This window comes from Musca vetustissima, unplaced genomic scaffold (genome assembly GCF_032173495.1).
Source record: "Musca vetustissima isolate MV318-11 ecotype Yass unplaced genomic scaffold, APGP_CSIRO_Mvet_v1 utg8147, whole genome shotgun sequence".
In the NCBI taxonomy this organism is placed as follows: Eukaryota; Metazoa; Arthropoda; class Insecta; order Diptera; family Muscidae; genus Musca; species Musca vetustissima.
Window position 1 is genome coordinate 92,921 of NW_026874526.1, and position 17,420 is coordinate 110,340.

At 34.3% G+C, this 17,420-nt stretch overlaps 1 protein-coding gene across 1 annotated transcript in view; it reads left to right on the plus strand.

The window, feature by feature from the left end:
- The window catches only part of LOC133334241 (octopamine receptor beta-2R-like), a 52,199-nt gene that overhangs the window by 26,993 nt on the left and 7,786 nt on the right, over window positions 1-17,420 (plus strand). Inside the window, exons 3-4 of the mRNA XM_061542533.1 lie at window positions 10,437-10,535; window positions 16,593-16,957. Coding sequence (XP_061398517.1) covers window positions 10,437-10,535; window positions 16,593-16,957 — 464 coding nt within the window. The remainder of the gene's footprint in view (window positions 1-10,436; window positions 10,536-16,592; window positions 16,958-17,420) is intronic.

Consider the following 17,420-nt stretch of genomic DNA (forward strand, 5'->3'; position numbering starts at 1 on the left):
TTTTCTCGAAACTTGGCACAAGATATTCTAGACTTAATTCAATACGCTATGCCAAAATTCGTGCAAATCGAATCATTTTCAGGGACTATGGTGCACCATTTACCTAAAATCGGCCGAAACTATATATGGTAGCTATATCTAAATCTGAACCGATTTTCATGAAATTTTACACACATCATTCTAGACTCATTCAAGTACGCAATGCCAAATTTCGTGCAAATCGAAGGACATATAGGGACTTTGGTACACCATTTACATTAAATCGGGCGAAACTATATATGGGAGCTATATCTAAATCTGAGCCGATTTTCCCCAATTTCAATAGGGTTCGTCCTTGGGCCAAATAAGTGAACTGTGCCAAATTTCATCCAAATCGGATCATAAATGCGACCTGTACTTTGTTAACAAAAATACATGGACAGACGGACGGACATGCGTAAATCGACTCAGAAAGTATTCTATGCATATTCTCAAAAGGAACCATGGGTCTATCTCGATTCCTTTTGCCTGTTACAAACATATGCACAAAGACATAATACCCTGTACCACAGTGTGGTGAAGGGTATAAAAATCAAACAATCGTATGGATAGGTAACCACATTTTGTTATCTATAAAATATGTAAATCCACGCATATAAACCTCTTAAATTTTTTCAAATTAATTAAGCGTTTCAAATTCAATTAAATTCGAATTTAGATGCAGGTTCTGAATCCGAAAATATTATTTTAATAGTATGAACAAGTAAAGGAGATCCGGATCTAACGGCATTTGACTTACATGAGTAGAAACTTGAGACATTTTCTTATTGGGATTTTCTATCTTATTTACAATATCGAAAAAAGTCGAAAAATCATAAATTAGCCCTCGGCCTGTGACACTTATCCTGACTATTGTATGCTATTTTTGGTTTTTGGAGGTCTTCGAAATCATTATCTAATATTGAAGTGGAGCAATTTGTATACCCTACTCATTTTGGTTTGGCCTCAATATTTTATAAAGCCTACATTTAACTATATCGATCATATCACTCTCTAGCTGAGTCGAATTTTGCTTGTAAGTCCTGTTTCGGTCAAAGACGCATAATTTTGACCCGAACATTACGAAATTTTTCACGACGAAGGGCATCAGGCCAAGGAATAAGTTGGAAGTTGGAAATATTAGGTTGGGGAAAAAGAAATCCATTATTCAATCTATTGATGTCATATTCCTACATAATTTAATATTACAATACAATGTAATGCCGGAATGTAAGTATCGCGAAATTTACCAGACTTGGAATTTAGTAGGTAAAAATTGAATTGCATTTGTGTAGGGTATCATAAGGTCGACCCGCCCGGTTATGGTAATCAGTTCACTGGTTTTTAAATGTCTGTTTTTTTTAATCATTTTCAAAACTTGGTTAGTGTGGAAAGTAATAGCTATGACGAATTTATATAATTGATAATTGGGTAAGGGGTAGTATTAATACTAAGGTCTGCCAAGTTTAGGTCACACGGATTCTTTTTATACCATCAGTCTTATGGCTATATACACTTCGATATGGCAAAAATATGCCTCAGAATATTGGTTTTAGACTCCAAGCTTCTTTGGACCAATTCTATTTAGACTATTTGAAGTCTATTTGCAAAATATCCGTCCGTCTGGTTGGTGCGCACGATAACTCTCGAGGGGAGTAACCAATTTCATCCAAACTTTGCACATCGCAATATTTCTTGTAAACTTAAATCAAGTTCGAAGATAGGGAAAATCGGTCCACTCCTTCTGGTATCTCCCAAACAAAATAGTCAAAACTTTCCTGGACATTTATTATACCCTACACAACTATGTTGTCAGGGTATTAGGGTAGCTTTATGCAGCCCGAAATATTGGTCCTAGACCCACCTTTAAGTATTTGCAAATCGTCATATCTCGACTAGCTGAGTCGATCTAGACATGTGTGTCCGTCCGTCTGTCCATTATAATTTGTAAACACGATACAGGCCACAGTTATGGACCCATCTACATATACCACACTATTGCAAGAGGTTCCGGTTATAGTCAAAGACGGTGCCTATCATTTTCGACGATGATCAGATGGACCAATGATCCGTTGAAGACCCCAATAGAAAAGGACCAAAAATTTTATTTTTGTCTGTTTTTCTGGTCGATCTAAAGGCTACGATTATGACCCGATCATCACGAAATGTTACGCAGAGAAAGAGGTCTGAATAAGTTTGACTCATTATTGAGCGGGTCTAATTTGTTATTCTAAGGCGTACATATTTTTTTCTTGAAGGACATAGACTCGAGATTTTAAATTTTAAGCGATGGATCCCATCTGAGGACTTGACATACACTTGGAAAAATATTAAAATACGCACAGTTTGCATCGATTTATATTGGATTTAATTACTATGTGGGGAAGGTCTCAGAAGGGGCGCACCGATAGTTCATAAATTTTCCAAATTTTAAACCTTTATTGAAGAAAGTACTAAAATGAGTAAACCCATTTTCAAAAACTTGTTTAAGATATTAGATTGGGAACCCTACAACAGTTCTACTTTGTGTGTTTTTTTTTTTATTCTTTTTTTTTTTTTTTGTTTTTGGTGGAGGAGAAATGAGGGAGAAGAGAGAGTAGGCCGATATTTCCCATCTTCGAGCATAATCTAAATTTGGTAGAAATATTACAATGTACAGATTTAGTCCAAAGAGACATAGGTCCAAAACCTTCATTAACCAAAATGATGAGGGTACAAATATGCAAAAATCACAGTTCTAGTCGGTCTGGAATAAAAAGGTTGGTGGAAAATTTCAAACTGTTCGATTAACCCATGTTAAATAAAATCAAGTTAAATAAACATATCTGGGGTTTGGAAAACCGAAATGTTACAGCTGTGAATCACATTCGTCCAACATCTGTGTCGGTTTATGGTCCAGCGTGGAAATTACTAACAAATTGTTATGGTCGGAATTGGAATATAACGTACAAACTCACAAAAAAATCCTAAAGTATTGTTCTTTTGAAGAACTGTGTTGTCTCTCAAAGAGATTATCACAATTGGCCATAGGGATCTTGTTGAAGATGTTGAAGACACACAGCTCATAGTCCATTCAAAACCTAAAAAATAGAATTCGTAAGACTTTCGACGTCATAGGGCAGCCACTTTTCGATTTTGGCTTGTTAAAATTTCATAACGATGATACATGATAGTAATAGTACTGGTGATAATTTGGTTGATGTGAATTTTATACCCAACACTATGGCCGAAAGGCACAAAACGTATTGAAATAAGTATAATCTAACCTGTGACAAGTTTCGTAGAAATCGGTTCAGATTTAGATAGTTTTGTCCGATTTTAAGTAAATGGTTGACCAAAAATCCTATGCTAGGCTGCTTTCCGTCCGATTTTAAGTATATGGTGCCCCAAACTTCTCATTTTTGTTAAATTGACTTCTAGATACAGATCACATATTTTAGTTCATCCGATTTCGTGTCAATGGTCTTTCGAATGCGACGTCTTTTAGAAGCCAGCTGTTGTATATACCCAAAGTGGTGAAGGGCATAATATAGTCGGTCCTGTCCGACTTTACTATTGGGTCAGTATGCTTAGCCATCGTCACAAATTCTTATTTGAATCACATACCGCATTTATTGAATAATGGACCTGGTTGTATAATAAATAAGGACATGGTAAATTTTAACGAATATTATTATGTTACTTTCCTGCATTACTTCAACTAGCCGAATTTAAGAGCTCAGTTTACCACATTTTCCTGCTATCCACAAAAAAATAATAATTAAACCTTTTGAGATAACCTCTCCCTGATATTAAATATTGTGGTATTGCTTATCCAGTAGCCCTACCACAACATGCTTCTGATAACGATTTATGTTCCCAGCGGCCATGAAAACAAACAACTATAACATTCACCAAAATTTCCACTATGGAAACAAAATATATCCTGTAAAAGCAAATATTTGTTAGGTGGGGTGATTTTGTTCCTACTTCCATGGTTTAATTTAATAAGCCATAGAATAAACTCTTTGTTAATATTTTTCTTAACTCATCTTTACTGGCATTGTTGCTGTTGTTGTTTTTGCTCTTCTTATATTTACTGCAGCTACTCTTGTGGCTTTTAATCTCTTACGTAGAGCAACAACAAACTGTTGCCCTGTCATAAGTTGTTAATTTTTAGTTCTTCGTTGAGTTTTTGGCAGCGAAGATGCACCCCTCACGTAACCTTACGTTGTTGTTATTACTCACGAAAAACTTAGTTTTAACAAATTTTTTGGTCGTCGCTTGACGAAGTAGTGGAAGATTGCCTTTTCCTGTGTACCCAAATGCAGTAATCCGGCAAAAGTATACTTAAGAATGTTTTCATAATGTAAATTAGTTGCAAAATCTTTTCGTTTTATATTTTGTCTTGTTTGGATTTATTAGTTGGGAGGTTATTATCAACTCTCTGGTTGCAGTGTAATGTTGCAGCAAAAAGTCACTAAAATGGCGACAGGGGATAAGAAGTTGAACTTAGGGAAAGGAACAAATAAATTTTTTCAAGGCTCATTACAGGCGGGGATTTTTAAACAATATTTTTAGGGACGTGACGTATATTTATTAGAGAATAGTTTTTCAGAGACCAATACAGGCATCGATTTTTTTAAGAATATTTTTTCAAGGGTCTATACAAGGCGTGGATTTTTTAAAGAATATTTTTTCAAGGGTCTATACAAGGCGTGGATTTTTTAAAGAATATTTTTTCAAGGGTCTATACAAGGCGTGGATTTTTTAAAGAATATTTTTTCAAGGGTCTATACAAGGCGTGGATTTTTTAAAGAATATTTTTTCAAGGGTCTATACAAGGCGTGGATTTTTTAAAGAATATTTTTTCAAGGGTCTATACAAGGCGTGGATTTTTTAAAGAATATTTTTTCAAGGGTCTATACAAGGCGTGGATTTTTTAAAGAATATTTTTTCAAGGGTCTATACAAGGCGTGGATTTTTTAAAGAATATTTTTTCAAGGGTCTATACAAGGCGTGGATTTTTTAAAGAATATTTTTTCAAGGGTCTATACAAGGCGTGGATTTTTTAAAGAATATTTTTTCCAGGGGTCTATACAAGGCGTGGATTTTTTAAAGAATATTTTTTCAAGGGTCTATACAAGGCGTGGATTTTTTAAAGAATATTTTTTCAAGGGTCTATACAAGGCGTGGATTTTTTAAAGAATATTTTTTCAAGGGTCTATACAAGGCGTGGATTTTTTAAAGAATATTTTTTCAAGGGTCTATACAAGGCGTGGATTTTTTAAAGAATATTTTTTCAAGGGTCTATACAAGGCGTGGATTTTTTAAATATATTTTTTCAAGGGTCTATACAAGGCGTGGATTTTTAAAAGAATATTTTTTCAAGGGTCTATACAAGGCGTGGATTTAAAAAATGTCCATCAAGGGTCTATACAAGGCATGGTCTTTAAAAAATATTTTTTCAAGGGTCTATACAAGGCGTGGATTTTTTAAAGAATATTTTTTCAAGGGTCTATACAAGGCGTGGATTTTTTAAAGAATATTTTTTCAAGGGTCTATACAAGGCGTGGATTTTTTAAAGAATATTTTTTCAAGGGTCTATACAAGGCGTGGATTTTTTAAAGAATATTTTTTCAAGGGTCTATACAAGGCGTGGATTTTTTAAAGAATATTTTTTCAAGGGTCTATACAAGGCGTGGATTTTTTAAAGAATATTTTTTCAAGGGTCTATACAAGGCGTGGATTTTTTAAAGAATATTTTTCCAAGGGTCTATACAAGGCGTGGATTTTTTAAAGAATATTTTTTCAAGGGTCTATACAAGGCGTGGATTTTTTAAAGAATATTTTTTCAAGGGTCTATACAAGGCGTGGATTTTTTAAAGAATATTTTTTCAAGGGTCTATACAAGGCGTGGATTTTTTAAAGAATATTTTTTCAAGGGTCTATACAAGGCGTGGATTTTTTAAAGAATATTTTTTCAAGGGTCTATACAAGGCGTGGATTTTTTAAAGAATATTTTTTCAAGGGTCTTACAAGGCGTGGATTTTTTAAAGAATATTTTTTCAAGGGTCTATACAAGGCGTGGATTTTTTAAAGAATATTTTTTCTGTCTCGAACTTCCATTGGCCTCAATGTGCTTGCTCAACTATTTTTTGTGCTCCAATGTGGAGCTACTTCATTTTATTTCTATATTTCAAACTTTAAAACAATTTCACTATACCGCAGTGCAAAAAACAAAACTCAAATGCCAACCTAGTTATGTGGCTGACAAAGAAATACCCTCAACAAACTGCCCCCATGGCATATCGCTGTAGTAGAGACATGATTTAAATTTAATTTAATTGGGTCACATTTTTTTGCTGCATTGATTTGAAAACTCCAATGAGCCTAAGAACTTCCTAACAGACATTTTTTAAATGAAAGTGGTAACAGTTGGCGAGGGGCGTAGCCCAAGAACAAACAAACCAACATGAAGTATGCCGGCAAGTCAGCGTTTTTATAAATAAACAGAAAAAAACTGAAAACTTTCATGGTAATTAAATGTATTTCAAAATAAAATTTCGTTGGTAAATCATTCGGAGTGTAACTAATGTGGGCTGTATACAAAGGTGGGTTAGTTGTAAAAAATATCGGGCAAGTTCTTAAAGAATTTTATTTTTGCTTAATTTTATTTTTTTTTTCATGTTAATGAGGAAAATAACATTTTTGCAGAAAATTGTTTCACATTTAATAATTTTTCACGAGAACTACATATTTATTATGTGGCCACCCTAATATATCCACATTCATTATTACCCAGTTTCGTAATTTTCACTTGATGACATTCTACAATGGCAGTGTAATATACCAAATTCACAGTAATTATAAAGCAACGAAATTAAAACAAATACAAGGACTCAAAGTAGTGTGCAAACAGGCCTTTAAAATCTGAATAAAAAAATTAATTAAAATAAAAATATATTTTTTAACAAGTTAAAAAGCCATTTAATTCCTTACAAATATTTAAAAATATACACATTTAAAAAATATTCCTAGGCTGATCATTGAAAAAATATTCTTTAAAAAATCCGCCCTTATTGTGGTGAAGGTCCTTGGAAAATATTCTTTAAAAAATCCGCGCTTATTGTGATGATGGTCCTTGAAAAAATATCCTTAAAAAAATCCAGGCCTATTCCTTTGATGGTCGCCACAAACATTTTTTTTAAATCTTCTCTTTTTATGGTAAAGGTACTTAACAAAATATTCTTAAACAAGTCCACGCATTTTGTCTTATGTTCTTTTAAAGGGAAATATTCCGAAAACCCTTCAGTTTTTTTATACCCTACACAACTATGTTGTCAGGGTATTATAGCTTTGTGCAGCCCCAAGAGTTTGTAACGCCGCGAAATATTGGTCCTAGACTCACCTTTAAGTATACCGATCGTCCTATATCGACTAGCTGAGTCGATCTAGACATGTGTGTCCTTTCGTCTGTCTGTCCATTATAATTTGTAAACACGATACAGGCCACAGTTATGGACCAATCTTCACGAAATTGTGCATGTAGGATGGGTTCTGCCCAATGAAAACCCCTATTGTTTTTGGTAAAGATTTACGGGATGAAATGGACCAAATACTATTTTTTTCGGTTTTTCTGGTCGCTCCAGAGGCCGAAAATAGGGCCCAAACATCGCGAATTTTTACATGGGGAAGGGTATCGGGCCAAAGAATGAGCATGCTAGCTTTGATAAATATTGGTCAATATTAAACGGATCAAATGGACCCTGACTTTTGGGTGAAAAATTACAAAATTTGTATTCTATGGCGTATATATTTACTCCTAAAGGACATAGACCCGAGAAGTTGATAATATATCCAAGAGGAGTGGTTGACCTTTAAATCGATACCAATTATTTTGTCGTATGTACTTGGATGTGTGAGTTACACTTAAATATTTACAGGTGCTTATGTATTCATATATTATTTAGTAACCCATTACCATAGTAGAGGACGGAAAGATAGCGTTGATCACATTGACATTTTTCGTGGGGTTCCAGTTATGGTCAAGGACAACGCCGATAATTTTCGGTGATGATCAGATAATAATTTTGGGATGAAGTGGACCGTAAACATAATATTTTTGTATTTTTCGAATTGATCTATAGGCCACAGTTATAAGCCGAACATCACCATACAACCCACGGCGAAGGCAATCTGGACAAGTAACTAGAAGGGCTGTACTGAATATTAAAAATATTCGGAAATTATGTCAGTGTATGGGAGCGGTGCTGTTGACCTCTAATCGGGCAAGAGGGTGCAAATGTTACGAAATATTGCTCAGGCTCGGAATAAACATCCGCATAAAGTTAGATTTCCGTGATAGTTGTGTAGGGTGTCGTATGGTCGGCCCCGTCCGAATATACTGCTCCGCTCACCGGTTCACGAGACTATGGTACATGGTATTATGTCTTTGTGCATATGTTTTTAAGAGGCAAAAGGAAGCGATATAGACCTAGAGTTCCTTTTGAGAATATGCATAGAATCACTTTCTGAGTCGATTTATGCATGTCCGTCTGTTGGTGTTAAATTTTAAACAAACAGGTCACATTTATAAACCGAATTGGATGAAATTTGGCACAGCTCATTTATTTAGCCCAAGGGCGAACCCTATTGAAATTGGGAAAAGTCGGTTCAGATTTAGATATAGCTTCCATATATAAGTTCGTCCGATTTAAAGCAAATGGTGCACCAAAGTCCCTATATATCTTTCGATGTACAAGAAATTTAGCACAACGTACTGAATTAAGGCTAGAGTTATGTCCGCCAAGTGTCGTGATAATCGGTCCAAATTTAGATAAAGCTTCCATATATATTTTAGTCCGATTTTATGTAAATGGTGTACCAAAGTCCCTAGATATCTTTCGATTTGCACGAAATTTGGCACAGGGTATTAAATTAGGTCTAGAACGATGTGTGTTAAGTTTCCTGAAAATCGGTCCAGATTTAGATATAGATCCCATATATATTTTCGTCCGATTTAAGATAAATGGTGTACCAAAGTCCCTAGATATCTTTCGATTTGCACGAAATTTGGAATAGCGTAATGAATTAGGTCTAGAATGATGTGTGTAAAGTTTCCTGGAAATTGGTCCAGATTTAGATATAGCCCCCATATAAATTTTCAATCGATTAAAAGTAAATGGTGTACCAATGTCCCTATATATCTTTCGATTTGCATGAAATTTGGCATAGCGTACTGAATTAAGTCTAGAATGATGTGTGTCAAGTTTCCTGAAAATCGGTGCATATTTAGATATAGCTCCCATGTATATTTTGGTCCGATTTTTAGTAAACAGTGTACCAAACTATTCAAATTTATCTAATCGGACACCCGGATTGATATTTGCTTATTTATTTACATAATTTTGTCCCATTATAAGAAGAAGAACAAGAATTATAGGTTGAAGAATGAAATGTTTATGGATCCATTTTCATATTAATGGTCCAAAAACGCGACATCTGTTAGGATTCATCTATTGAATATACCCAAAGTGGTGAAGCGGATCATATAGACGCCCCGTCCGACTTTACTACTTTCCTTACTGTTTTTTTTTTAATTTCTAAATTTTTTGGAATAGTATAACGAAAATTTTTAACACATCTTAACAATATAAAAAGCATAGCACTTCGTTATTGTTTTATAGCTATCCAGCAGTCAACAACCTACTACCACTTATACATACATGTGTATATGCATATGTATTTCTATAAATGTATTAATTTTAAAAACTTGTTTCAATTTTCATATAAATATCATAATTTGATTATTGGATGCTATGAATATTGAAAACCATTTGCATGTGTCTTTAATTCAATTTTCAGTTTTTCGTTATTTCGTTAAAAAATAACATTCCATGTTTGGCAACAAATACATGTTAGTTTCTATTTTTGTGTGTGTGTGTATATGTGTGTGTTTTAGTAACACTCTGTTATTTCATAAAATATTCAAAACACATATGAATAAATGCCAGAGTCATTCGAATTCGTTAAGGAAATAAAAGATAACGTTCAACATATGAGTGTACGGGGAAAATGTCTGATCTGACCATTTTCAATGATTTCTCTAATGGCCAATAATGGAAAATGGTAGGATGTTAATACACATATACGAACATATACATATATAGGAACATATACATACGCATCATGGACATTTGAAAACAATCATCTAAAGAAGCAAAAGCATTACTTCAAAAATGTTAAAGACCTCCATATGTTTTTATGTATGAAACTTAAAGACGTGGTTTCTATTCAATTCATAAATGGAACATTTTCATGTATTTCAATTTCATCACATTAAATTAATATTCGAATATGTTCTATATTTTATTTAAAATTGTAGTTTGAAGTTGAAGTTATTTAATTTGTTTATTTTTCTCTCTTTTCATTTCCAGCTGGCTTTTCAGTCCATTCCTATGCGATTTGTGGAATAGTCTGGATGTCTATTTTTCAACTGCAAGCATATTGCATTTATGCTGTATATCAGTCGATAGGTAAGTACAGAAAATTCTGAAACTAACATTATTCTCTCAACCACTATTGGAGCTATATATGCCGATTTAAAAACAATATCTCCAAGATGTATTACCACAAAAATTGTGGACAACTATGTTGTCAGGGTATTATAGCTTTGTGCAGCCCCAAGAGTTTGTAACGCCGCGAAATATTGGTCCTAGACCCACCTTTAAGTATACCGATCGTCATATCTCGACTATCTGAGTCGGTCTAGACATGTGTGTCCGTCCTTCCGTCTGTCCATTATATTTGGTAAGCACAATACAGACCACAGTTATGGACCAATCTTCACGATGGGTTCTGCCCAATGAAGACCCCTATTGATTTTGCTAAAGATCGGTTAATATCTAGGGGATGAAATGGACCAAATACTTAATTTTTATCGGTTTTTCTGGTCGCTCTAGAGGCCGCAATTATGACCCAAACATCGCGAATTTTTACATAGAGAAGGGGATCGGGCCAAAGAATAAGCATGCCTCTTTTGATTAGGATCGGTGGACCGAAAACTTAATTTTTTGTCGATCTATAGGCTCCAATGGGAATAAGAAGATCACAAAACAAGGGAAGGGAATCTGGACAAGTAATTAGAAGGGCTGTACTGAACATTAGTAATAGTTTTCAGCCTCTAGATGGTCCAGATGGTTCAATAATCGTGAAATATTGGCCAAGCTCAGAATATAGATCTACACAAAGTTAGTTGTCCGTGGAAGTTGTGTAGGGTATCATATGGTCGGCCCCGTCTATTTTTTTTTTTTTTAAATCAGGCTTAGATTTTTTAAAGCAATTTTTTTCAGAGGGGAGGATATTTTAAAAAATATTTTTTCAGAGGCGAGGATTTTTAAAAATATATCTTATCAAGGCGTGGATATTTTTAAAAAAAATTTTTTCAAGGACCTTCTTATGGACCGAAGTTTTGTTAAAGAATATTTTTTACAGTCCATTATAGGTGTGGCCTTCTTAAATAAAATTTTCTCAAGGACCTATAAGAATGGATTTTTAAAGAATATTTTTGCATGGGCTATAATATGCGAGAATTTTTTAAAGAATATTTATACCCTTCACCACACTGTGGTACAGGGTATCATATTTGTAACAGGCAAAAGAATTCGAGGTAGACCCATGGTTCCTTTTGAGAATATGCATAGAATCACTTTCTGAGTCGATTTATGCATGTCCGTCTGTCCGTCCATGTTTAACTTAATCAAAGTGCAAGTCGCATTTATTATCCGAATGAGTTGAAATTTGGCTCAGATCATTTATTTGGCCCAGGGACGAACCCTATTGAACTTGGGAAAAATCGATTCAGATTTAGATATAGGTCCCATATATATTTTCGTCCGATTTAATATAAATGGTGCACCAAAGTCCCTATATATCTTTCGATTTGCACGAAATTTGGCACAGCGTAATGAACGAGGGTAGTAGAATTTTTAAACAACAATTTTTCAGGGACTACGTGGGGAGAAGAATTTTTAAAGAAACATTTTTCTGGGGCTACGAGGAGAGAAGAATTTTCAAAGTATATTTATTCCAAAGTATATTTTTCAGAGGCTACGATGGTAGTAGAATTTTTAAAGAACATTTTTTTCAGGTCTCGTAGAATAATTTTTAAAGAAATATTTTTCAGTGACTAGGAGCTTAGTAAATTTTTATAGAATATTTTTTTAAGGCCACGATTTCGATTTTTAAAGAATATTTTATAGAGCCACAATAGGCTTGGAATTTTAATGAATATTTTTTTCAGAGGCCACAATATGCTTCGATTTTTAAAGAATATTTTTTCGGAGTCTTTTATATCTTAAATATTATTTTTTTAGGCAGCATTAAAGGCGTGCATTTTTTAAAGGATTTTTTTTTCATGTATTTTTAAATACTTTCTTACAAGGACCTTTAGACCAATAAGAGTGAATTTTTTAAAAGGTTTTGTTTTTTAGAACCAATAATACTGGATTTTTTAAAGACCAACAGCGTGGATTTTTTCCAGAGGCCACAATAGGCTTCCTTTTTTAAAGAGTCCTTCTGGTCCATCCTGCCAAATCCTCTATTTCAACACTTTACGAAAAACAAACACCATTGATACCCATCCAACATTGTGTTTTCTCTCACAATCTCCTATCCCATTTCTTTTTACAAAAAGGATAAATAATAATTCCATCCATATGCCTGCACAAATACAATATACCCAATAAATATTCATCCTTTCATTCCGTATGCCCATTGAAATTCGGAAAAATATGTTTTCCCTTGTCGACGGAATGATTCCTTGAAAAGATATTTCATTGCCTTTGCATTTAATTGCACACCCACAGACGCACATACACACACATCATTCGCCAACGAGAGTAATTCAAGCGGGTGGTGGCTTCATGAGCATATCTCTGTTTGCAAAGTGGAACTTTCATTTGTTGGTTGAGAATTATTCGAGATGGGAGGGTGTTGTGACGCCTCAAAACGTTTACAGTCAAATGGTTACATTTGATCCTTTCTTGTTCTTCTTCTGGTCAAATGCGAATAGACTACAATCTGGCTGTTACTGACGACTGGCCACTGCATGATGTGTGGTCATTTCATTCCGCAAATGGCCATGCAAAGATTCGCAAGAATCTTACAGAATGGAAATTGCAACACTTGTAAGGGGAGCATACGGACAGACGGAGTGGCAACTAACCAAACGATCCCCCATCGTTTTATCGTTTCATTCATTGCAATGACTTTTTGCAGGGCAATTGACTTTGAGCAAGGGGAGGCATAATTTTTCATTGTTCTGCATTGGGCTACGAAAATGACCAATTCGATTTCTCGTTTTTGTGGTGCCATTGATGAGGATAATGATTGGCACCAAAGTTATCAGTCCCATGCCGGCAGCTACGAATGGGACAGCATATTTTTCAACGGATTCCCTTCGGATGGGTTCTTCTGCATTTCCCATTTGCCCCACCACAAGCAGAAGTAACGACGTAATGTCTTCACACATTAGCATTCACTTTATTCGGTTTGTTCTCTTTCCCATTTGAGTTCTCTCTTTTTCGTTTCGTTTTGTAACGGAACTGCTGATGATAAATATTCAGATTTTCACTTTCATTGTGACCAATTTTTTCTAAAGGCTTCTGCTTTTTGGCAGCTACCTAGAAAAAAATTGTGCCAGCGAAAGGTGCAAAGAGTGCCGAATTTCCTGTTGAAGATATTTTTCGAGAAAAGGACAAACACACCGTTAATGGATTTTTCTTGGATTACCCACTAAAATGCAATGGGCAATGTCGGGAAATGGTGTTGAAGTTCGTTTTACGTATCTTCAGCTGAAGATAATACCGAAAGTGTTTTGCCATTAAAGTTAAGTGTTAACACTTCAAAAATGGAGCGTTTTCAACTTGAATTTGCATTTTATTGCTTTAATTGAAGTTGTGTAGAGGAAAAATATTTAAACTTTTTTGTTGGTTAGGAAATTATTTTAATTAAGCAGAGAAGTGAATTGATATTCAGGACCATGATGAAATCATTTTAAGTCTCTAAATTTACAAAATTTCCGTTCAAAAACTTTTTAACTACCGTAAATATAACTAAGAACTAAAAACCCACGCCTTGTATAGAGCCTTGAAAAAATATTTTTTAAAGAAATCCACGTCTTGTATAGAGCCTTGAAAAAATATACTTTAAACCAGTAAGAAAAGCAGTAAAGTCGGACGGGGCCGACTATATGATACCCTACACCACTTTGGGTATATCCAACAGACCACTAACATGAAATTAAACACGTCATTCTGCAACATATACTAAATTTTGGTCAGATATAGAGTTGCTTCTTACAATGGGATAAAATTATGTAAATAAATTTAAAGCAAAATATCGAAATCTAAACCGATTTCATCGAAACCTGTCACATGTTAGGTTACAAAGCCCTAATATATCCTTATTTTCGAAGGATATATTAGGGCTTTGGTGCACTATTTCCCTAAAATCGGACAAAAATATATATGGGAGATATATCTAAATCTGAACCGATTTTCACGAAACGTGGCAGACATCACTCTAGACTCAATTCTGTATGTTATGCCAAATTTCGTGCAAATCGAAGTATATATAGGGACTTTGGTGCACCATTTACATAAAATCCGATGAAACTATATATGGGAGCTATATCTAAATCTGGACCGATTTTCCCGAAACTTGGCAGATTCAGTCTCAATTCAGTATGTTATGCCAAATTTCGTGCAAATCCAAAGATATATAGTGAATTTGGTGTACCATCTACATTAAATCGGTCGAAACTATATATATGGGAGCTATATCTAAATCTGGACCGATTTTCACGAAACTCAGCAGACAGGCTCAATTCAGTAACTTACGTCAAATTTCGTACAAATCTAAAGCTATATAGGGACTTTGGTGCACCATTTACATTAAATCGGACGAAAATATATATGGGACCTATATCTAAATCTGGACCGATTTTCCCGAAACTTGGCAGACATCATTGTAGGCTCAATTCAGTACGTTATGCCAAATTTAGTACAATTCGAAAGATATGTAGGGATTTTGGTGCACCATTCGTATGAAAATATATATGTGAACTATATCTAAATCTGAACCGATTTTTCCCAATAGGACGAACCCTATCCTTGGGCCAAATAAATGAACTGTGCCAAATTTCATCTAATTCGGATAATAAATGCGACCTGTACAATTTAACACCAACAGACAGACTGGCGGATGGACGGACATGCATAAATCGACTGAGAAAGTGATTCGATGCATATCCTCAAAAGGAACTATGGGTCTATCTGTTTTCCTTTTGCCTGTTACAAACATATGCACAAAGACATAATACCCTGTACCACCGTGTGGTGAAGGGTATAAATATTCTTTAAAAAATCCACGCTATTTATAGACGCTTGAGAAAATATTCTCCACTTGAAAAAATATTCTCCAAAATACAGGCCGGGTATAGACCCTTGAAAAAATATTCTCTAAAAAATCCACGCCTTATATAGAGGCTTGAAAAATATTCTCTAAAAAATCCACGTCTTATATAGAGGCTTAAAAAATATTCTTTAAAAAATCCACGCCTAGTATAAAAATTTTTCTCAGGGTCTATACAAAGCGTGGATTTTTTAAAGATTCTTTTTTCATGGGTTAGATATTAGAAGACGTGGATTTTTTCAAGGGTATATACAAGGCATGGATTTTTTAAAGATCCTTTTTTCAATGGTCTATACAAGTCGTGGATTTTTTAAAGATTTTTTGTCACGGGTTTTTAGAAGGCGTAAATTTTTTAATTTGAAAAAATATTCTTTAAAAACGCCACGCCTTGTAAAGACCCTGATAAATATTCTTTAAAAACTCCACGCCTTGTAAAGACCCTGAAAAATATTCTTTAAAAACTCCACGCCTTGTAAAGACCCTGAAAAATATTCTTTAAAAACTCCAGGCCTTCTAAAGACCCTGATAAATATTCTTTAAAAACTCCACGCCTTGTAAAGACCCTGAAAAATATTCTTTAAAAACTCCACGCCTTGTAAAGACCCTGAAAAATATTCTTTAAAAACTCCAGGCCTTCTAAAGACCCTGAAAAATATTCTTTAAAAACTCCACGCCTTGTAAATACCCTGAAAAATATTCTTTAAAAACTCCAGGCTTTTTAAAGACCCTGAAAAATATTCTTTAAAAACTCCACGCCTTGTAAAGACCCAGAAAAATATTCTTTAAAAACTCCACGCCTTGAGAAGACCCTGAAAAATATTCTTTAAAAACTCCAGGTCTTCTAAAGACCCTGAAAAATATTCTTTAAAAACTCCACGCCTTGTAAAGACCCTGAAAGACATTCTTTAAAAACTCCAGGCCTTGTAAAGACCCTGAAAAATATTCTTTAAAAACTCCACGCCTTGTAAAGACCCTGAAAAATATTGTTTAACAAATCCACACCTTGTATAGACCCTCAAAAATATTTTTTTAAAAAATTCACGCCTTGTATTTCCCTTGATATACGAATCTTCTTCAATTTAATATATTTTTTTTTTTCATTTCTTCCTTATTTTCAGATATTATGCCATTGTTAAGCCTTTAAAATATCCCATCAGCATGACAAAACGTGTCGTCGGCATTATGATACTCAATACATGGATTTCGCCAGCCCTGCTCTCATTTCTGCCCATTTTCATTGGCTGGTATACCACCGATCATCATAAGAACTATGTGAAATTACATCCGGATGTGTGCTCCTTTATTGTGAATAAACCCTATTGTGTCATCTCAAGTTCGATATCATTTTGGATACCCTGTACGATAATGATATTCACCTATTTGGCTATATTTCGTGAGGCGAATCGTCAAGAGAAACAGATGATGATGCGGCATGGCAATGCAATGCTGATGCATCGTCATTCAACGGTGGCGGGAACTGGAAGTAAGTAATGAAACCACTACTACAAAATTGTAAATATTATTTCTCATAAACTTTTAAAACTAGTTTCATAAGAATTCCCGAATGAAACTAATTAAGAAATTAATAATTTTCTTCACTCAAATCAATCAAACTTATTGCTACAAAAACCAAAAAGTATTTGAATTTGATGATTTCACCATTATTTGTTAGCAAACTATTTCACTACTTTTGTATAGACCCATCCTCCCCTCTATCCTTCAGCAGTTTGTGGGAAATTAAAACAAAAAGTAATAATAAATATATATTTTTGCTGATGTGCTGTTGGCCATAGTTCTGCCATCATAATATGGGAAAGGCTGACTTTCTACTACCGAGAGTGAATTTGGTCCTCTTAAAAGGACTTAATCAGTAGAAGAATTTCTATTTTTAAAAGCTACTACCAAACTTCGAATAGGCTTGTTTTCTTATTCTGTTACCAGACTAT